At 41.1% G+C, this 24,159-nt stretch overlaps 1 protein-coding gene across 1 annotated transcript in view; it reads right to left on the bottom strand.

Annotated features, from left to right (window-relative positions):
* slit1a (slit homolog 1a) overlaps window positions 1-24,159 on the bottom strand; it is a gene marked incomplete at its 5' end in the record, with an annotated part of 120,621 nt that overhangs the window by 7,443 nt on the left and 89,019 nt on the right. Inside the window, 13 exons of the mRNA XM_081351729.1 lie at window positions 451-605; window positions 878-1,008; window positions 1,566-1,794; window positions 6,119-6,256; window positions 6,823-6,916; window positions 7,806-7,945; window positions 9,468-9,562; window positions 9,639-9,763; window positions 12,087-12,250; window positions 19,720-19,791; window positions 21,074-21,145; window positions 21,234-21,305; window positions 21,526-21,594. Of these exons, the coding sequence (XP_081207855.1) occupies window positions 451-605; window positions 878-1,008; window positions 1,566-1,794; window positions 6,119-6,256; window positions 6,823-6,916; window positions 7,806-7,945; window positions 9,468-9,562; window positions 9,639-9,763; window positions 12,087-12,250; window positions 19,720-19,791; window positions 21,074-21,145; window positions 21,234-21,305; window positions 21,526-21,594 (1,556 nt within the window). The remainder of the gene's footprint in view (window positions 1-450; window positions 606-877; window positions 1,009-1,565; window positions 1,795-6,118; window positions 6,257-6,822; window positions 6,917-7,805; window positions 7,946-9,467; window positions 9,563-9,638; window positions 9,764-12,086; window positions 12,251-19,719; window positions 19,792-21,073; window positions 21,146-21,233; window positions 21,306-21,525; window positions 21,595-24,159) is intronic.

Raw genomic sequence — 24,159 nt, 5'->3', positions numbered from 1 at the left:
AGAGTAACAGTATACCGAGGTTCTTCACATCCGGTCCTGGCGGAGTTTAGCTCCAACCCTGCTCAAACCCACTTACCTATAGGTTTCTGTTAATCCTGAAGACCTTGATTAGAGTTGCAGCTAAACTCTGCATGACACTTGACCTCCAGAAGCTGGATTGAAGAACCCCAGACAGCAACATAGAGTCTGCCCAGATCCGGCCCACATCTGGTACGTGTGGAATACATGTGGACCGGATCTGGGCCGACACTATGTTGGTGTCTGGGGATACTCAACAATGATCAGGACTAGAACTTTTCAGCTTTTGTTTAACTCTACTTGTGCATTATAAACATCAAGAGCAATGGAACGGAGAGCATGTGTCATGTCTAGGTGGTTTCATTGGTGATTGACAGTATTGTACAGTCACGATGGCTGTGATGGAGACAGATATCAATGGTGCACTCCTACCTCCCACATATAGTGGAGCTTCTCCCCTCAAGGGCTGCACTTTACCAAAGCTGTCCATGGTTGTTGGGATGCCACCATCTATGGAAAGGTTCACCATCTGGTCAAAGGTCACCAGTTCTACAGTGTGGAACTGACCATCATTGATGGTCTCAGTACTGAGTGTAAAACAAACATGAAAGATTACTGATTCCATATTTAATTTGCATCAACAGTGTTTAATTTGTTGTAGTTTGCTGAGTGGAAATTTAAAATGACTTTTAGTGACATCAATGATAAAAATGCATCTTATTCCAACGTACCTTTTATTCTCAAAACAATTTTTTAAAGCATTATCATGGATTTATCAATATCGTGCACATCTTCATAATTAATGATGTCCCTGCATGCCAACATTCGATTTTAATTTAAATTTAAAACTCTAGCTCACCTGTAGATTGCATGGCTTTGTTGGCTGCCAGGGTCATAGCTGACTTTAACATGACCTTCATCAAGCTCCACAGCAATGTGGTCATTGTCTCCATTGTACAGAAGAATGCCATTGTCTTCTGCTGTGGACACCTGTAGATAAAACCAAAAATCTATCATCAAAAGATAAATCTGATGGTAACACTTTATTTTGATGGTCCATTTTGAACATTCTGTTGACTATAAGTCTAAATGTCAACTAACTCTCAGAGTATTAGTAGACTGTTTGCTTGATATCTGCTAACACTTTATTGTGATGGTCCTCCAACAGACATTATACTGAATATTAGTAACTTTGCAAGTACGTCAACTTATTTTAACCCTAACCCTACCAGTCTACTAATACTCTACTAACACTCAATGAGAGATATATAGGTGCAAAGTTACTTATAGTCAACAGAATGTGTTGAAGGGATCATCAAAATAAAGTAAAACCAATCTGACCGCAGTGACCACCTAGTTTGCCTTTGCCAAGAAATGGACCTTGTCACTAGACTGGTAACCTGTTATAAAGCACAGCTACTTACAAATCCTCTATACACAGCTGCTTTCATTAATTCTGTATACCTGATGCCACGTGAACAATGTTATACAACAACACTGACAAATTTCATCCAGTATTTGTTCAGAGTTCGGGCTTGGTTGAATACCTGTAGCGTGATGTTGGCTTGAGGCCAGTTCTTCAGGTCACTCAGTAGCAGGTAGGAGTCTCGGTCCACGAAGTTGACACTGACCAACTTTTCACAGCGTGGTCCACCAAACCCTGCCAGGCACTGGCACAGTGGATGACCGCCCCGCTCCACACAGGGGGCGTTGTTCTGGCAGTCGGCCAGCTCGCAGAGAGAGCGCGGAGTCGATGGCACTTCACAGAGCTGTCCACTGCACACAAAATGTTCCAGATCAAATGTGACTGTGATTTTCTCTGTCATGCATGTTCTTTTGCTGGAGTGAGCATCTATTAGAAGCATGCCTGAAACTGCAATTTGCAGATTAATGTGGGACTTTCTTCTCTCAATGTCTGAATCACATTTGTAGATAATAGCAGACACACAATCAATTAAATATCTTAAAGATGACAATACACACCATTGGAACCCCACAAGTGGTTATAGGGAAAAGTTGTGGACACCTGAAGCAGCACAGAAAACATCCACAGTGCCATCACCTAATAATCTTACCTGATAACCAGCAGCACTGCAAAAAGCCAGAACACGCTCACTGTAAAATAAACCATGACCAAGGACTTAATTTAGCTGCCCGTACCCACAATCTCGCTCTTTCGGTCACTATCCAAAGATCATGACCATAGGTGAGGGTCAGGAACATTGATTCATTGGTCAATTGAGAGTTTTGCACACATGCTCAGCTCCACATGGATTCCACAGATACCAGATGTGGGCCGGATCTGGGCCGACACTATAGGGGCTTTCGCACCGGATAGTTCTAGGAACTAGCCTCCACGGTGGTCCCCCGAGAACTAATGGCTCCCTTAGGAACGTTTTTCTGGTTGCATTCGCAGTAGGAACTCTGAAGTGACGTAAACCACTCTTGTTGTGACCTTTATTTTGACAGTGCTGAGAACGCCAGAGCCTGAGCTCACAGTACTCGCATTCTCCGTGTTCATTACCGTAGTTTACGATCTGTCTAACTGTAACGGTCACCAGCTGGAGTGCCCTTGAGAGCCACCAGAGGGTACTCCACACCAGACTATTATCACTCCCTCACAAACTACATTTCCCAGAACTCACTGCCCGGACTCATCATCACTGATTGCATTCACCTGTGTCTCATTACCCTGTTAGTCTCAGCCTATTTATATCATGTTCACTCATTCACTCACTGCGAAGTTTTGTATGTTGTTACACTGCATTTCCGAGCGTTTTCCCTGGTTTCATGTCTCTTGGTTTTTGGATTTCTTGCCTGTTCTGTGGATTACTCTTTTGCCTATGACCCCTGCCTGTTTTGTTTGTTTGTTTATTTGTTTGTTTGGACGACCTACCTGTGTTTTGACCTATTGCCTGTATATTGTATTATGTGTCTGGATTGCCCCTTAATTAAAGCTGCATTTGGATCTCAACCTTCGTGTCTCGGAGCAGTTCGTAACACTAACACTCCTGTCTAATACTAGCCTAGAAATCTAGACGCACCCTAGCGGCAGCAAATGTTATTTTGCAGCCAGGGTTGTCTAGCAACTCTCCGTTGGCTTGCGAGCTGGAAAAACCAAACTCTAGTCAGGCCAATCACATCGTGTATAGAGTTGGTGGGCGGGCTAAACATAATGACGGCAGAGTTGTGACGGTTCCGCGTGAATTCCCTGCTACTTGAAAAAAAAGAAGAGCTGCTGGCGAACAGCGGTCTTTCCAGTCGGCTTTGGCCGTGACTCTGGAAGACTTGGAGTTAAGCTTTTCTTTGAGAAAAGAACAAAGAACGGCACTGCAGTCATTCTTAAAAAAGGAAGATGTGTTCGGAGTTTTGTCGACCGGATACGGCAACAGTTTAATCTATCAACTAGCTCCGCTGGTGGGAAAACGCTCTGGTTGGTTGTAGCGCTATCCTATCGCGTGCAGAGGGAATCTGGAAGACAAGCGTTTATCCAGGGCCTCGGATTGAGCCCTGCCAATGTTGAGTTCCCAGACCTAACATCTTGATGTGGGTCTGGCTTGTCAGGTTAGTCTAATACGTTATTAAACAGAACTGTTATACATAGAAACTAGACAGTAATGAAAAGGTATTAGCCTATGCCGTGTGGTTGATGTCCAGTGTTGCTAACTGAGCAGAAATATATAATCATGTTTCTCTTGGTCTCCTCAAAGTTGCGTTGGATTTTCTCCTCAGCGTAAAGGATAAGAGGCCCATCCATCACTGTTCCATGTTCGTAGAGTTAGTTTCGCCAAAATCTGGGTACTTCCACCAATTGTTCAAGGAACTGAAAAGGTTCCTCCGGTGCGAAAGCCCCTGATGTTGCTGTCTGGGCCTTCACCATTACAGCCTGGTGCAGTCACCTCATTACTGCTGCCAATGCCCCGATCCACCCACCAATCTCACACTCTGACCTGCCCTTACTCGTGAACAACACCCTGAGGTATGTTCGTAAACTCCTGCACTTGGAGAAGGAACTTACTTCTTATGCAAAGAGGACAACCTCCCTCTTTCTGACTGAGGTCTCTTTCTGAGATGCGTTTTGGTCGATCGGATCACAAATAGATGAGTGAGACACATATCTGTTTACACCTGGCGTTTTAATTCGTCTCCTTCGTCCACTTTCGACCACTTCTGTCCTGATTATGTTAAGGGGATGGTCAATGAGCGGGTCCCTTTGCTTCCGTCAAGTTTAAATCCCGTCTGTCAAGCGCACTTCCCAATAACACGTCCCGCAATGAAAGCGCATTAGTTTAGTAGGTGGAGAGTAGACGGTCTTTAGGGGCTGTTTGAACACAATCGACCACATGAGCGTTTACACCAAGAAAGCAATCCGGTCGAATGTGTTTTCCACTACCTCTGCAAGTGGTGGAAAGTGGACAAGCTCAAAATGTGTTATACCCAGTTTCCACCTGTATTAAGCGTCATCCACTTGTGATCCGATCGACCAAAACGCATCTTAATACCAGGTGGAATGATAATGATACTATGGCCTCAGATATGGAGTCCAGTCTCTCATCCCAAAGGCTTCACACTAGGCCACAAACTGCCAGAGAATGCATTGAAGGTCACGGTTAGTAAATGCCACCCTGATGCCACTCCACTCCTCAGCTGGGCCTTGAGATTATGTCCATGAAGGACAGCCTTGGTGGAGTCCGACACCAACTGAGAACAAGCTTGACTTGTTGCCGAGAATGCGGACGAACCTCGAGCACAAGCTGTATAGAGGCTATGTGTGTGACGTCACCGTCGGCCGGAGTGACTGCGGTTACACACACTGAGTGGCAGCATTTGATTTCAGCGTGAATGCCGTCTGTATATACATATAAAACGGGAATGAGCTTTGAGATTCAACAACTAGCTTTGACAAGAATTCTGAGGTGTATTTTCACAGACTGCTGAAGCTACAGAACAGAGAAGTGAATGGATTCGCAACGATTCACAGAAACTGGATCCAGGCAGAGAAATGTGGATTTGCAGTTATCATTTTGTAGCAATATGTTGAATTATGGGGTAAAATCATACCCTATATATTGTATTGTTATATATTGTATTGACAACACATCAATTTAATATTTACCATCATGTATTCTGCATAACTGGATGTTTTTAAATAAACACTGATAAAAAACTACACAAGTTTTAGGGCTGGATGATATGATGATATATATATATAAAACACTGATATAAGTGATCACATGGATTTAGACCTATATTGTGTTTATATAAAGCGTTCACAGGCAAATTTGCTTTATGTTTTTCCCCGGCGTTGAAATCAGGCTCATATAAATGTCAGGAAACACGATATCAGCTGCATGTCAATATCCATGATCACTGGATCTTTGGTAAATTGTAAAGAACACTATATCGAGTCCAAGCTTTAGTTTAAACTGATAATCGTTTGTTTTACTGGCGTTTTCTCAGTTTCCCCTGTTAAATCCAGTCCCTCAGCAGCTCTTCTGACACTCAGTTCGGCTGTTCCGGCGGGAAAGTGATGACAATACAGTCCAAAGTACGGTCTTAAGCAAATCACCTCAGCTTTCTGAATGACTAGTAGGGAATCGTCTAGGATCAGGTGATCACAGACTGTAAAATGAGTTTCCTAAAGAGATCAACTGTACACTTCTTAAATCTAATAACGGTGAAAGAGTTGGAGAAAGTTTGGCTTTTTTTGAAACACTCAACTGAGGGAACAAAATGACTTCTGAATGATGAATATCACCAGACAGCAACATAGTGTCGGCCCACATCTGGTATATGTGGACTCCACACGCACCAGATGTGGGCCGGATCTGGGCCGACTCTATGTTGGTGTCTAGGTCATAACAAAAGCACTTCATCCCACGAGTAATGTGAGGCACTCCTGCGTACAGATCCACGTCAACACACACCATAACACATCCTCAACTTCTGCACTTATCGAGTCAGATAAAGTCCCTCTAGAACAACATACAACACTGACATTAGTTTCAGTCTTTCAAAAGATGAAGTGTCTGGATCACTGGTGACGTGGGGTTCATCCCACAGATGTTGAAATGTACAGATAATGGTGTATAGAACTGACCTGAAGCCTTTCGGACAAACACAGGAGTACCCGTTGATCTCGTCCACACACTGCGCCCCATTCTGACACCTGTGGTCCTTACAGTCATCATAGTTCACACTGCAGTCGTCACCCACATAACCAGGTGCACATATACACCTGAATCAAACACACGTGCACACGTTAAACACACCACTAACATTATTGAGCTCTTTGAAAAGATTAGATTTTTTTAGTTAAAGAGGACCTATTGTGTCCTTTTCCAAAGTCTTGATGTTGTTTCTGGGCATTACTAAAACAGGTTTTCCTGCTTAGATGGTGATAATTTTCGGATTATTTTCAACTCTGATTGGTCGGCTGGAGCAGTGTGTTGTGATTGGTCGAGCGCTTCGAGTGTGTTTGGGAAATGTCCCGCCCCTTACCATAACCGCCAGTTTAACACACTACTGACTAACTCAACCAGGCCCCGCCCCTTTATTCTGCGTATGAATTATTATAATGAGGAATATTGTGACGTGTTCGTTCCCGGAAGAAACACAAGATACAATGGAGGCGTTTCAGGAGTTCAGAAACACTGGCACTGATATAGAGAAGAACTGGAGCTTTTTCATGATCAAAATGCAACATTACACACTGAAGAGAGATTAACATGGAGAAAAGCAGAATAGATCCTCTTTACTTAAAAGGCTGTGACTCATCTACTGGGTTAAAGGAGAAGTGGTTACTTTGGGCCAGTGACTGTGATGAAGCAGGTTGACTGGTGCTTGCAGGGACTGCGAGTAGAAGCGCACATATCCTCCATGTCCTCACACATCTCCCCTACACACACACACACACACATCTGTAAGTTTGGTGATATAACAATTTGCTTACAAGAGTTTAAGACAAAAGAGTAGAAAATTCTTTGATTTAAAGAAAACACAAATGTATATGTTCAGACAGGAATACTAAGGGCCCCAATATACTTCAATATACTTCAATATACTTCAATATACTTCAAGAGACAAAACTAAATTCATTTCTGGAGTTCTAAACAATTTGCCCAAGTGAACTTTCCGGGAAAAGTTCTCTCCGGCTGGTTAAACGTCCTCAAACTCCCATTGGTCAGTGTGGTGATGATGTAACAGGTGGGTGTGGCTCTGAGGCTCTGCCTTCTTTGAGAGGTAAATCTCCATTTCTTCTGTTCAGACGCGAGTACAAACAGGAACACACTGGAGAGCCGCTTTATAGTAGAAACTGAAGCTGTAACTCTGACTGAAAGAGACACTGACACTGTTGTTCATGTTTAATACTGTAAAGCTGCTGCTTTAAATCAGTCGACTGTATAAAGTGCTGTATGAGTAAACGTGACGTGACTGTAGATCTGAATCTCAGAGCTGGAGCAAACATCTCCACATCACTATGATCAGATGCTTTCTGAACTGCTATTTCTCATTCAGTTTCGTTATTGTGTTTATTCTGTTACTGAGAGGAAAGAGCAGCTCATGTTTACATATTGATCTAAATGTGGGCGGAGTCAATATGTTCGCTAAGAGAAATGTGGGTGGAGTCAATATGTTCGCTAAGAGAAATGTGGGCGGAGTCAGGATGTTCGCTAAGAGAAATGTGGGCGGAGTCAGGGTGTTTTCTAACAGTTTATCACAGCAAAGGTGTTTCAAACTTTCTTTTTACCCCTTCTCAGTGAGTATATTGGGGCCGTAACATGTACCTGTGTAAAAAGGGGCACATAAACATGTGTAATTGTTGATCCCGTCTATGCAGGTCGCTCCGTTCTGACAGTCGTTATCTTCACACTCGTCAGTGTCAGTGTCACACGCGGGACCTTCAAAGCCCGCAGCACACAAACAGCTGAGAAAACACAAACGCATTGTTTTAATTGGGGATCAAGCTTTTGAAGCACTGTGGGAATTCATTTCATTAAGAAGTCCTTGTCATATTTCACCCAAAATATCAAATATAAGACATCAAATCACAGTGTGTTTTTGCAGCTTATTTTAGAAGCAAGAGGTGAAAGAGAGTGGATTCCTCGACTCTGAAGAGCCCTGGAGTCGAGCTCGATCCTACAGGAATAATCCACTCTCGTTGGTGTTGACGCTGTTGCTGTGTCTGAAACCGCTCACATGTTCAATCACTATATAGTGCACAGCAATTGAGTGCATTATATCAGCAAGAAGTGAATGAAATGAAGCAGGGAATTCGGACAGATACTATATCATGCGTTACATTTATCCTACTTAAATAACATTCAGTAACCGTAGATTGTAATTATAAATACCTCCATGCCGGCTCTGTCATTTCATTGATGTTGTATTAATGCTATAAATACTCATTTAGTTTAGGGTTCAAGTTAGTTGAATAAGTTGACATGTAGTTGCGAAGGTACTTATAGTCAGCAGAAAGTCTGTTTGGAGCATCAAAGATCAAAAATCAAGGTTAGCAGATATAAATAATTAAGAGTGTGAGTGTGCTTCGATATCTATATTAAATGTTGAAATGGTAAATTGAACAGATTTATCGTATACATTTTAATCCGCCTTTCTCTACAGCAAATGAGACACAATTCTGATGTTTTTCTTTCTTTTACCCTTGGTTGATAAAGGGTGTGTAGAAGAGTGTAATAAAGCACACCTTCCAATAAATGTATAATTTTTTTTGTTATTTATAAGAACTGATATCAGTTACAGCTTCTCCTGTGAGAGCGCTTTCTTATTTTTGCAGTGATTATTTTTTTATAACATTCATGTGTTTGAATGACTTTTAATGATATTAATTAAAACCTTTTTTTATTATTTTTTGTTGCTGTTGTTGCTTTATGTTCTGTTACAAAAGCAATATTATTCATGATGTTGTGAATGTGTACTATAATTTCCAGCAGGTGATTATCCTTTGATTCACTGCAGTTTTAAGGAGGAAATACTCAGCAATGCTGTCGACTTATTAATTTACACATGGTTTGTCTTAAAGCAGATTAAAAACACCACACATTAACTACATTGAAAGCTGGATTTTCACCACAGGGGGACTTTGAATGATTTGTGTTGGACATTTTTTTTTAATTAATTGTGCAACTGCAAGCCTCTGTTTTGATGTAAAATCAATGGTTGATGAAGTCGAGGAATTGATTCCATTGAGTCAGAGTCGATTCTCTGAAAAAACCTGGAATTGAACACCACTGTTCGGACAATTACATTTTTATACTGTGATATAATTTTCCGAACAATTAATTTAGCTGTAATGCAGTGCTGTACGGACACAATTGTTTTAAAATGAAAATATGATGAATTTAGTACAATAAATAATATTTTGTTGCATGCTTTCAACTAATCCACATGTTTTTAAACGATAAGAAAATGTGAGTTGGATAGTTCACCTGTAGCCTTCCCCTTCTCCGGACATGTGGCACGTTCCTCCGTTCTTACAGGGATTACTGACGCAAGCGTTGATCACAGTCTCACAGTTCTTGCCCTGTACGTGAAAGGAAATGCATGAGCGTTTGTCTGTCTGTCAGCGTTCTCATTGATCACGTGTTGTGTGCGCTCACCTTGAATCCCTCAGGACAGGTGCACCTGTGTCCGTCCGTCTGGTCCGCCTCGCAGCTGCCGTGGTTCAGACAGGGGCTGGACATGCACGGGTTACACTTCGCTAGTATCGCAGTGTCCACTTCACCTGCGCACACAGACACAACGAGTCCCGCGAATATCAATAACACCAGCATCCATATTTCAAAGAGGCACAGTGAGAATCTGAGTGAGTCTCTCTCAGAACAAAGACTGGTAGAGGAGCTTTGCTGAGGTATGAATGACAAATATTATGTAACACAAAGATTTTTATTTAAATCAGCAATATTCTGCCCTTTCTCAAAGTCTTGATGTTTCAGTCTCTACTAGAACAGGTTTTCCTGCTTGAATGTTGATTATTCTCCTCATATTCTCCATTGTTGCGGCTCCTCTCTTCCCAGTCTGTCAGTAACGCTCTGTTTACTTCCTGTCTCTATGAAGCCCCTCCTTCTGAAAAGCACACTGTACTCTGATTGGTCGGCTGGGGCAGTGTGTTGTGATTGGTCGAGCGCTTCGAGTGTGTTTGGGAAATGTCCCGCCCCTTTCCATAACCGCCAGTTTAACACACTACTAACTAACTCAACCAGGCCCCGCCCCTTTACTCTGCACATTAATTATTTAAATGAGGAATATTGTGACGTGTTCGTTCCCGGAAGAAACACAAGATTTCATACACAGTGACACTGATATAGAGAATAACGTCTCTGGTTACTGTAAACCTGTTCCCTGAAGTGTAGGCAGGATGGCGAGACGGACAGAGCCTGCAAATCTCCAGTTGTTTTCAAAGAAGTGATAGCCATTAGAAAAACCATCAAGTCAGAAGCTTGTCCGCCACCGACTCAAGAGGTTCAAAGGGGGTCTCAACCGGACCCTCAAGGACTAAAGCCCCTTTACGGGATCTTGGTTCTAACGCGAGGCCTCAGCGGGCGAGCAGAGGACGCTTCCCAAGGGGCTCCCCATCAGTTCAGGCGTGGCAAGCGGATTAAGCGGCCACATAAACACAGGAAGTCCAGAACTGAAGCGATCTGGCAGTTAACTAGATCTGCATTACGTGCAGTGAAACATGTTTCAAAGACATGTATCGTCATAACTTCCTCTAGTGGAGGGAGCCCTAGCACTGAGAATGGTCTCCGAGACATCAGCTGAAAACCCAGTGTCCGTTAGATGAAGGTTCCACAACTCGGGCTGGGGACGTTATTGTCGAGGAGAGATATCATTTCCGAGAACCAAACTCTGTTCAGCCAACAGTAAGAGCCTTGATGACGAACCTTGACCAGGACTCCAAGAGCATGGTGATTTAGGGAGAACAAGAGGGGACGTTACACTGTTCCTTGAAAAGGCAAAGAGGTCACCTCAACTTTATAAAAAAACCCTTTCCAAACCCGCTCCCTAGGGGACAGGAACTGGTCCTGACCTTGCACAACCGCCTTGCAATTTATCGACTGTAATAGCCTGACTATGTTCTATGTTCTATGTTCTATGGCCCCTTTGTCCAGAAGAGATTATCTTGCGCCTACTCCGGTGTTACGGTAGTGGGAACCACGCTGTTAAAACGAGGACGGCTGTGTATTCCTTTCTACTGTCTTTAGGACCCAAGGCAGTAGCTTTCACGCTGCCAAAGTCTATTTAAAAGGGTACCAATTTTCATTGGGGTCTCCAACATTTCACTGGAAACCGCTGCCCTCGAATCACCAGAGGTGGAGTGATGATACAGAGGTGATACAGAGGACAGGAGCTGATTGGTGTATCTGACATGCCTCGTCCCACAGGGGCACACCCCCACAGACCTGGGCACAAAACCTGGTCTATCATGAGGCTGGTGAGCACGACAGTCTTCACCGCCACACTTTTGAGCCTTTCTTTCATCAGGTCTGATACAATCTTTATTTGAAGCGTCACGTTACTTTCAAAAGGTGATTTACTGTATTTTGATCACTACTGTAGACATCAGTGTTTATATCCGAACTATACACTTTTATCCAATAATATGCAATATACAATAATATGTATTATTATAAGACAAAAATATTTATACTGTGTGGTTGAAAAGATTGTATGTATGTATATATATATATATAGAGAGAGAGAGAGATAAAGATAAAATCAGAGTTTGTGGTTTAACTCATCATAACCATCTTTATAACCCAGCTTCATGGGTTTATCTTTAACTTTTAGTAACAAAACGTTGTAACCTGAAATGAAACATGTTACCTGAAATTTTTCATGTTCATTTTAAGTTGATGTACTCAAATAAAAATGAAATAAAAATGAATAAAAACTATATAGATATACATTTTTTTTTAAAGGGCAAAAACACAACTAAATGTAAAATTAAAATTAAATGAAAATATCAATAAAAATCATAGTATCTCAATGATAGGGAAATATCACCGCTCTCGACATTGACGGATCCTTCACTCCCCTCATCTCACCTTGGCACTCGAACCTCTTGGCCGGCGTGGTGAGCAGCAGTTTTCCCAGCATGCCGTGCGGCCCGACACAGCGCGCGATCCCAGGCTCCTTGTATCCGGTCTTCACCCAGTCGGAGAGCCAGCGCAGGCGGCAGTCGCAGTACAGGGGGTTCGCACCGATGGCCCTGAGAACACACACACACACACACACACACACGCTCCAGTCAAACCAGCAGCAACCCAGTGCAAAATGAGATGCTTTTGAAAGTGTGTATTTGAACAAAACCTGTGTGTGTCTATCACACAGAACACAGCATTAATGAGCATTAATGAGCACAACCCCTCGTCAGTGTTCTCGTCATCGCCTTTACAGCATTAGCATGAACATGCACCGAACTTCGATCTAACAGTCTGGTTTCGAAAGTAAAAACTCCATTCATTTTCTTCATCAAGAAATTGATTTTTAACTATAACTTATAACCCTTTAAAGTCAGCCCTACTGTGAGCTACGCAGTTGTTAATCTGCTCTGGTTGAAGTCTCCAATCCACATGATTTCAGCTTGCTTTGCTTTTCTTTTTAAATAATCATGTTTAACAGCAGAAAAACTACATTACCCATGATGCTGTACAGAGAATTCCACCAATCAGAGAGTCAATCTAATGAGGAGGGACTGGCATTTTCTGTAATACTTGGCTTTACACTTCAACATTTTAGCACTTTGATCTTATTTGTACAGATAATATCCACATGCTTCTTTGGTAACTGGTCTTACTGGCTGGAGTATCACATCTTTAATAAACCCCAATATGTCTTCCATGAAAAGATAAATGTCTGAATGCAAGTTTCCTCGAGGGTGTATTAGTACATCATCACTGCTAGATGGCGCTGCAGGTCCGAACCAGAAACTGCTGCAATGGCCAAACAAAGAGTTTCAATTCTATTCAACTCCTCTAAATAAAGAAATGTCCCCAGAGGCTGCGTTGCTGATTTAAAGGGACTGTTCACCCAAAAACAAAATACAAAATCTAAATTCTGTCATCAATATCGTGACAAAATATAATATACAAAAATATCTTAATTTGTGATCTAAAGATAAATGGATTTTAGTACAGGTTTTATGGGGTGAACTATATTTTATATTTCTGATATGTTATTTTAGTAATGGTTCATTTTATTTCAAGCAACAGAGATTTAATTTATGTTTCAGCTCATTACACATTAGACTAACTAACTAGGCTATTTAATCAGAAATCACCCATCGCTAGTATTCAAGTGATGTGTGTGAGAGACGTGTGTGTGTATCGACTGCTTTCCATCAGCTTCATCCTATAAGATGTAAGAGCTGTTTTATAACAGCATACGTGTGGGCAGAGGGACACGCAGGGTTACACTCGTTCTCCAGGTCACACAGAAGAGACGCAGTGACGTGAAGATGTTTAATGGATCTGGAGACAGACGGACTGAACCCTGGTGTGTTTACATCGCTCTAAACTGCAGCTTAAAGGGATAGTTCACCCAAACATTAAAATTAGTCCATGATTTACTCACCCTGTGTGTATGATATTCTTCTTTAGACGACTACAATCAGAGTTGAAAAATGTCCTGGTTCTTCCAAGCTTTATAATGGCCATTTCTGTTTTGAAGTCCATAAAAGTGCATCTATCCAGATAGATGCAGATGCATACATATGCACTCTTATGATGGACAGATGCACTCTTATGATGGACAGATGCACTTTTATGATGATAGATGCACTTTTATGATGGATAGATGCACTTTTATGATGGATAGATGCACTTTTATGATGGATAGATGCACTTTTATGATGATAGATGCACTTTTATGATGGATAGATGCACTTTTATGATGGATAGATGCACTTTTATGATGGATAGATGCACTTTTATGATGGACAGATGCACTTTTATGATGATAGATGCACTTTTATGATGGATAGATGCACTTTTATGATGGACAGATGCACTTTTATGATGATAGATGCACTTTTATGATGGATAGATGCACTTTTATGATGGATAGATGCACTTTTATGATGGACAGATGCACTTTTATGATGGATAGATGCACTTTTATGATGGATAGATGCACTTTTATGATGGACAGATGCACTTTTATGATGGATAGATGCACTTTTATGATGATAGATGCACTTTTATGATGGATAGATGCACTTTTATGATGGATAGATGCACATTTATCATGGATATATGCACTTTTATCATGGACAGATGCACTTTTATGATGGATAGATGCACTTTTATGATGGATAGATGCACTTTTATGATGGATAGATGCACTTTTATGATGGATAGATGCACTTTTATCATGGATATATGCACTTTTATCATGGACAGATGCACTTTTATGATGGATAGATGCACTTTTATGATGGATAGATGCACTTTTATGATGATAGATGCACTTTTATGATGGATAGATGCACTTTTATGATGGACAGATGCACTTTTATGATGGATAGATGCACTTTTATGATGATAGATGCACTTTTATGATGGATAGATGCACTTTTATCATGGATAGATGCACTTTTATGATGGATAGATGCACTTTTATGATGGATAGATGCACTTTTATGATGGATAGATGCACTTTTATGATGATAGATGCACTTTTATGATGGACAGATGCACTTTTATGATGGACAGATGCACTTTTATGATGGACAGATGCACTTTTATGATGGACAGATGCACTTTTATGATGGATAGATGCACTTTTATCATGGATATATGCACTTTTATCATGGACAGATGCACTTTTATGATGGACAGATGCACTTTTATGATGGATAGATGCACTTTTATGATGGATAGATGTACTTTTATGATGATAGATGCACTTTTATGATGGACAGATGCACTTTTATGATGGACAGATGCACTTTTATGATGGACAGATGCACTTTTATGATGGACAGATGCACTTTTATAATGGATAGATGCACTTTTATGATGGACAGATGCACTTTTATGCACTTTTATGATGATAGATGCACTTTTATGATGGACAGATGCACTTTTATGATGGACAGATGCACTTTTATCATGGATAGATGCACTTTTATGATGGACAGATGCACTTTTATGATGGACAGATGCACTTTTATGATGGACAGATGCACTTTTATGACGGACAGATGCACTTTTATGATGGATAGATATGATGGACAGATGCACTTTTATGATGGACAGATGCACTTTTATGATGGACAGATGCACTTTTATGATGGACAGATGCACTTTTATGATGGATAGATATGATGGACAGATGCACTTTTATGATGGATAGATGCACTTTTATGATGGATAGATATGATGGACAGATGCACTTTTATGATGGACAGATGCACTTTTATGATGGATAGATGCACTTTTATCATGGATAGATGCACTTTTATGATGGACAGATGCACTTTTATGATGGACAGATGCACTTTTATGATGGACAGATGCACTTTTATGATGGACAGATGCACTTTTATAATGGATAGATGCACTTTTATGATGGACAGATGCACTTTTATGCACTTTTATGATGATAGATGCACTTTTATGATGGACAGATGCACTTTTATGATGGACAGATGCACTTTTATCATGGATAGATGCACTTTTATGATGGACAGATGCACTTTTATGATGGACAGATGCACTTTTATGATGGACAGATGCACTTTTATGATGGACAGATGCACTTTTATGACGGACAGATGCACTTTTATGATGGATAGATATGATGGACAGATGCACTTTTATGATGGACAGATGCACTTTTATGATGGACAGATGCACTTTTATGATGGACAGATGCACTTTTATGATGGATAGATATGATGGACAGATGCACTTTTATGATGGATAGATGCACTTTTATGATGGATAGATATGATGGACAGATGCACTTTTATGATGGACAGATGCACTTTTATGATGGATAGATGCACTTTTATCATGGATAGATGCACTTTTATGATGGACAGATGCACTTTTATGATGGACAGATGCACTTTTATGATGGACAGATGCACTTTTATGATGGATAGATATGATGGACAGATGCACTTTTATGATGGACAGATGCACTTTTATGATGGACAGATGCACTTTTATGACGGACAAATGCACTTTTATGATGGATAGATATGATGGACAGATGCACTTTTATGATGGATAGATGCACTTTTATGATGGACAGATGCACTTTTATGATGGACAGATGCACTTTTATGATGGATAGATGCACTTTTATGATGGATAGATATGATGGACAGATGCACTTTTATGATGGATAGATATGATGGACAGATGCACTTTTATGATGGACAGATGCACTTTATGATGGACAGATGCACTTTTATGATGGATAGATGCACTTTTATGATGGATAGATATGATGGATAGGTGCACTTTTATGATGGACAGATGCACTTTTATGATGGACAGATGCACTTTTATGATGGATAGATGCACTTTTATGATGGATAGATATGATGGACAGATGCACTTTTATGATGGATAGATGCACTTTTATGATGGATGGATATGATGGATAGATGCACTTTTATGATGGATAGATGCACTTTTATGATGATAGATATGATGGACAGATGCACTTTTATGATGGATAGATGCACTTATGATGGATAGATGCACTTTTATGATGGATAGATGCACTTTTATGATGGATAGATGCACTTTTATGATGGATAGATGCACTTTTATGATGATAGATATGATGGACAGATGCACTTTTATGATGGATAGATGCACTTATGATGGATAGATGCACTTTTATGATGGATAGATGCACTTTTATGATGGATAGATGCACTTATGATGGATAGATGCACTTATGATGGATAGATGCACTTTTATGATGGATAGATGCACTTATGATGGATAGATGCACTTTTATGATGGATAGATGCACTTATGATGGATAGATGCACTTTTATGATGGATAGATGCACTTATGACGGACAGATGCACTTTATGATGGACAGATGCACTTTATGATGATAGATGCACTTTTATGATGGACAGATGCACTTTTATGATGGACAGATGCACTTTTATGATGGACAGATGCACTTTTATGATGGACAGATGCACTTTTATGATGGACAGATGCACTTTTATGATGGATAGATATGATGGACAGATGCACTTTTATGATGGATAGATATGATGGACAGATGCACTTTATGATGGACAGATGCACTTTTATGATGGATAGATGCACTTTTATGATGGATAGATATGATGGATAGATGCACTTTTATGATGGACAGATGCACTTTTATGATGGACAGATGCACTTTTATGATGGAAAGATGCACTTTTATGATGGATAGATATGATGGACAGATGCACTTTTATGATGGACAGATGCACTTTTATGATGGACAGATGCACTTTTATCATGGATAGATGCACTTTTATGATGGACAGATGCACTTTTATGATGGACAGATGCACTTTTATGATGGACAGATGCACTTTTATGATGGACAGATGCACTTTTATGACGGACAGATGCACTTTTATCATGGATAGATGCACTTTTATGATGGACAGATGCACTTTTATGATGGACAGATGCACTTTTATGATGGACAGATGCACTTTTATGATGGACAGATGCACTTTTATGATGGACAGATGCACTTTTATGATGGACAGATGCACTTTTATGACGGACAGATGCACTTTTATCATGGATAGATGCACTTTTATGATGGACAGATGCACTTTTATGATGGACAGATGCACTTTTATCATGGATAGATGCACTTTTATGATGGACAGATGCACTTTTATGATGGACAGATGCACTTTTATGATGGACAGATGCACTTTTATGATGGACAGATGCACTTTTATGACGGACAGATGCACTTTTATGATGGATAGATATGATGGACAGATGCACTTTTATGATGGACAGATGCACTTTTATGATGGACAGATGCACTTTTATGATGGACAGATGCACTTTTATGATGGATAGATATGATGGACAGATGCACTTTTATGATGGATAGATGCACTTTTATGATGGATAGATATGATGGACAGATGCACTTTTATGATGGACAGATGCACTTTTATGATGGATAGATGCACTTTTATCATGGATAGATGCACTTTTATGATGGACAGATCCACTTTTATGATGGACAGATGCACTTTTATGATGGATAGATATGATGGACAGATGCACTTTTATGATGGACAGATGCACTTTTATGATGGATAGATGCACTTTTATGATGGACAGATCCACTTTTATGATGGACAGATGCACTTTTATGATGGATAGATATGATGGACAGATGCACTTTTATGATGGACAGATGCACTTTTATGATGGACAGATGCACTTTTATGACGGACAAATGCACTTTTATGATGGACAGATATGATGGACAGATGCACTTTTATGATGGATAGATGCACTTTTATGATGGACAGATGCACTTTTATGATGGATAGATGCACTTTTATGATGGATAGATGCACTTTTATGATGGACAGATGCACTTTTATGATGGACAGATGCACTTTTATGATGGATAGATGCACTTTTATGATGGATAGATATGATGGACAGATGCACTTTTATGATGGATAGATATGATGGACAGATGCACTTTTATGATGGACAGATGCACTTTATGATGGACAGATGCACTTTTATGATGGATAGATGCACTTTTATGATGGATAGATATGATGGACAGATGCACTTTTATGATGGATAGATGCACTTTTATGATGGATAGATATGATGGACAGATGCACTTTTATGATGGACAGATGCACTTTTATGATGGATAGATGCACTTTTATCATGGATAGATGCACTTTTATGATGGACAGATGCACTTTTATGATGGACAGATGCACTTTTATGATGGACAGATGCACTTTTATGATGGATAGATATGATGGACAGATGCACTTTTATGATGGACAGATGCACTTTATGATGGACAGATGCACTTTTATGATGGACAGATGCACTTTTATGACGGACAGATGCACTTTTATGATGGACAGATGCACTTTATGATGGACAGATGCACTTTATGATGATAGATGCACTTTTATGATGGATAGATGCACTTTTATGATGGACAGATGCACTTTTATGATGGACAGATGCACTTTTATGATGGATAGATGCACTTTTATGATGGACAGATGCACTTTATGATGGACAGATGCACTTTATGATGATAGATGCACTTTTAAGATGATAGATGCACTTTTATGATGGACAGATGCACTTTTATGGACTTCAAAACAGAAACGGCCCTTCACTGCCATTATAAAGCTTGGATGAATCAGGACATTTTTTATTATAACTCCTATTATATTCGCCTGAAAGAAGAATGCCATATACACCTAGGATGACTTGAGGATGAGGAAATCATGGACTAATTTTCATTTTTGGGTGAACTATCCCTTTAAGGCAAAGCAGATGTAAAATACTGTTCAGTTTCTGCTAATTTTAAAGCCAGTGTGTTCAACACTATCAGTGTTACAGTGCTCAAATCCATCAGATGACGCAGTGTGTGTGTGTGTGTGTGTGTGTCTCTTTACTCACAGATGTGACAGTGACGCAGCGTCGGTGAAGATCCCATCAGGCAGCTCTGAGATGTCATTGCCATGCAGAGACCTGAGAACCACACGAGAGAGAAACATGCTAGAGAACATCAGACACCTCACACTGCACTGGAAAAACATTCAGTTCAATTTACCGTAAAAAATAAGGTCGCAAAATTTCAGGTTTTACAGACTTAACTTAAATTTACAGTAAAAAAAAAAACGTATTTCATTTTCTGATATAACGTTATTTACCGACATATTGTAGTACTAATATCTGTTTTGTACCATTGTAATACACTGACAGGCAGCCACCAATCACAGTGGAGATGAGAGTCACATGATGAATCAAAGCTCATCACAAACAGCTTTTCCACAAGCTGAGAAAGTTTTGATCTTTTGCTGTTGCGTTAGAACTGGTCTCTGTTGTCGCCTGTGAAACCAAATGTCGCTGGTGTGTGTTAACGTGCAGATTAAGGGCCGGTAATATTATAATAAGATCCTCTTCATACGTCAGAAGGAGAGTGAAATCTGATCGGCTTATTTCTGTCATGCTTGCAGAGAAAGGCTCAGCAGAACACAGTTACTGGGTTTCACTTTTCATGTTAAGCACCGGTGACTCGATTATGGCACTTACACACGGGAAAAGTCAGATTTTCATGATATGTCCCGTTTAAGTAGGAAATTTAATTTTCAGGTCAAAAAGTAAATAAATGGATTATAAATACAGTGTAAATATAATTTAGTACCATGAAACTCCCTAAAAATACAAAATATTAAATCATAAGGATGTAGTGTAACAACGAATTATTATTTTTTCCGAAGTGTTAACAACTTAGTGTTAACTAATAATTGTTGCAAACTGGTACTACCAACAAAATATTAGTGCATTCCTGGAACTGGGCGTCGTTACAATGTAGATTCAGTTCAGTTCAATGTAGATTCAGTTCAGTTCAATAACAGTGTTGATGTTACAAAATTCATCTCCAGTGATTCAACTACAAAACAGAAGACAATAGTGTCGTTATTTACTTTTAGTCACTTATTTGTTGATTCAATTCAGTTCAACGTTGATTAAGTTCAGTTCAAATTTGATTAAATTCAGTTCAAAGTTGATTCAATTCAGTTCAATGTTGATTCAGTTTAGTTCAATAACATTGTTAATGTTACTAAATTCATCAGTTTTGAATAAATTTGATTCAGCTATAAAACAGAAGACAATAGTGTCGTTATTCAGCTCAGGTTCGGTTTGACAGGCTTGTGCGACTGACACTAGAGCTGAAGTGCATCAGTCGTACGTGAGTGTTGGAGACAGTGTAAAGTGTCTTTAGTGCCAGTGATAAAGAGATACGTACAGCAGGCGGAGAGACCGGAGACCCCCGAAGGCCAGAGTCGGGATACAGCGAAGAGCGTTGTAGCTCAGGATCCTGCAGGACAAGATCACACACATCCTCCAATCAGATTTGACTTTCACAGCTGAGATTCAGCATGACATTAATGCGGTTCATGACGTACAGGGTAGTGAGCTGACTCATGTTGGAGAACGAAGAGTTGGTCAAGGAACTGATTTTGTTGTTACTCAGGTCTCTGAAACAAAAGATCATCAAACCAGCGGATGAACGGCACTGAAGACGACAGCTTACATTATATTATTATCTTATAATGAAAGAGAGAGAGAGAGAGAGAGAGAGAGTCAGAGAGAGACAGAGAGAGAGAGAGACAGAGACAGAGAGACAGAGACAGAGACAGAGAGAGAGAGAGAGAGAGAGAGAGAGAGAGAGAGAGAGAGAGAGAGAGAGAGACATACACTAGCTGCAGGTTTTTGAAGTTGGACAGCTCCTTCGGCACCGCACTGAACTGGTTTCCGTCCAGGTACCTGCCGATACACAACCATTTGAAGAACATTACTGCGACTGTTTCTCACACAATCTTACTCACTACTCAATATTGTTTTAGTTTGTGTTTCATCATTAAACAAAACATAACGGCTAGAATTCAATTGCATCAATAAGCTCTTGCTTTTACCCGACAAACTTGATGCGCATAAACTACGATGGAAACACATTAACAGAATAAATCCCCCAAATCAGTTCCCCTCAGCGGAGGCTGTGATTGGATAACTGGAGTAACCAGTGGACCAATGGCGTCGCAGCATCTCTAATGTTGGTTTGGTGTTTCTGAAACGCCGGAGTCGAAGTGTGTGATCAGAATGATTTGGTGTAATTCCCTCCAGAAGCGTCTCACACACACACGAGTGTGTTCCCGAACACCAGCATCCGAACGCTAGAGAACATGACAGCGTTTACTGTGTTTCATCTGACGCTCTGACACACTCGTTTATGATGGAGGAGAAAACATTTAAAATAAATACATATAAATATTTTTTCAGTATATAAAGTGTGTGTGTGTGTGCGTGCGTTTGAGAGAGTTATTAGTCTGCGTGTGTGAGAGAGTCTGTGTGTTTTTGTGTCTGTGTATGTCAGTGTGTTTGTGTGTGTGTGAGAGAGAGTCTGTGTGTGTCTGTGTGTGTGTGTGTGTGTGTGTGTGTCTGTGTATGTGTGTCATTGTGTGTGTGTATGTGTGTGAGCTGTTCCATGGACTGGTGCCTTGTCGTGGCGGAACAGCTTGTGAGTCCCAATGACCCTGAGAGCTAAGCTGGCGGGGGCCTTGTACCCCTGGTAGCTTCAAGCAAGCCAGACAGGTCAAAGGCGAGAGACCAGACGAAACCCAGTCCACCCTGCTAGCCCGGCAGCAGGGGCTGGTATGCTGAGTATCAGAGCGCGTTTGCTGTCACAGCACTTGAGTCGGTCTGTCTCAGCCGCTCGGTGAGCAGAAGAGCACCTGGCCAATGGTCACGGGGCAATAGACCTAGTCAGTTGGTCACTGCGGGGCAACTCATAACTACACCAACCGTCACACACCTGTGTTCCGTTGGAATCTGTAGCGTTGAGTCCAGAGGTGGAAGTTTGACCTGGGCACGCATGCTTTCACTTCATTTTTGCCCGGGCACTCTCTACTATGAGCATCTCATCTCTCCATTATGACGTCTAACATTCAGCCTCCACGACTGGCAACTCGGGAGCACTCTGCCCTTAAGAGTGCTGTCGTTGCTCGGCAAGATTCGCGTGTACGGCGGGCGCGACCTGGTCGTCATCCTGCAACTGTCGCATACACCTCCGTGCATAAACCTGCGTTCTCTTGGCGTTAGTTCTGACATGGACTGCGTCTCACCTCGTAAATCAGCCCTGATTGATGCAGAACTACTCCGACTTAACATCTCCATCGCTGCCCTGAGTGAAACCTGGCTGACCGGTGTTGGCTCTGTCCGGGAAAAAAACTATACTTTATTCTGGAATGGATACCCAGACGGTGACAGACCGGTGTTGGCTTTAAAATCCAAAACAAGCTACTGTCCTCAGTGGAAAAACCTGTGCCCATCTCCTCATGTCTCTCCTCACTGCGCCTGCACACAAACTGTGGCCCAGTTACAATCATAGTCACTTACGCCCCTACACTGATTCTGATCTAGATGTAAAAGAATCATTCTACAATCAACTTAGCGCCATTGTTCAGAAGACCCCCTCAACCGAACGTTTGATGAACCTTGGTGACTTTAATGCCCGAGTGGGTGCTAACTCTAGTGCATGGCCTGACATTCTGGGAAGCCATGGATATGGCAACATGAATGACAACGGTCAGCGCTTACTGGAACTTTGTAGCACCCACAAACTCTGTGTCCCCTCCTCATTCTTTCAGGGCTCAAGCTCCTCCAAGGTCACCTGGCGTCATCCACGTTCTAAGCGCTGGCACCAACTTGACCATGTACTGGTGAAGCGTGAGCATTTGAAGGAAGTAACACACTGCTGATCACTGCACTCAGCAGATTGTGACACTGATCACGCCCTTCTACTTTGCAAACTAAGGATGGTCCCAAGCAAGTTTCATTACACCAGCCCAAGCCTACTCCTCGTCTGGATGTTTCTGCAACCCATGCTCCTGCGTCGCAGCATGCGTTCCAGGAACTACTTGCTTCCAACTCCTCACCTCCTCATGCAGACATCACGGCTACCTACAGCCTTCTCTATGCTCAGCCTGTCACAGCCAACACACTGGCAATAACTGCTGCTGTTCCTGAACTCCCCCTATGTCTGATCTGGATGCAGATATTACCATTGAGGAAGTCAAATCTGCAATTAAAGCACTGAAAAATAGCAAGTCTCCCGGAGCTGATGGCCTCCCCCCTGAGGCTTATAAGGCAGGCGGTGATGTTCTTACCTCTGTCCTACATCATCTGGTTGTGATGTGCTGGAACAGTGGATATCTCCCAGATGTCCTTAGAGATGCCAACATCATCACCATCTATAGGAACAAGGGGGACCATGCAGACTGTAACAACTTCAGAGGAATATCTCTGCTCAGTCTTGCTGGCAAGATATTTGCT

The sequence above is a fragment of the Scardinius erythrophthalmus genome, assembly GCF_964197995.2.
Source record: "Scardinius erythrophthalmus genome assembly, chromosome: 21".
Lineage (NCBI taxonomy): Eukaryota > Metazoa > Chordata > Actinopteri > Cypriniformes > Leuciscidae > Scardinius > Scardinius erythrophthalmus.
Note: the sequence above shows the minus strand (reverse complement) of the source record. Positions and strands in the feature narration are given on the sequence as shown.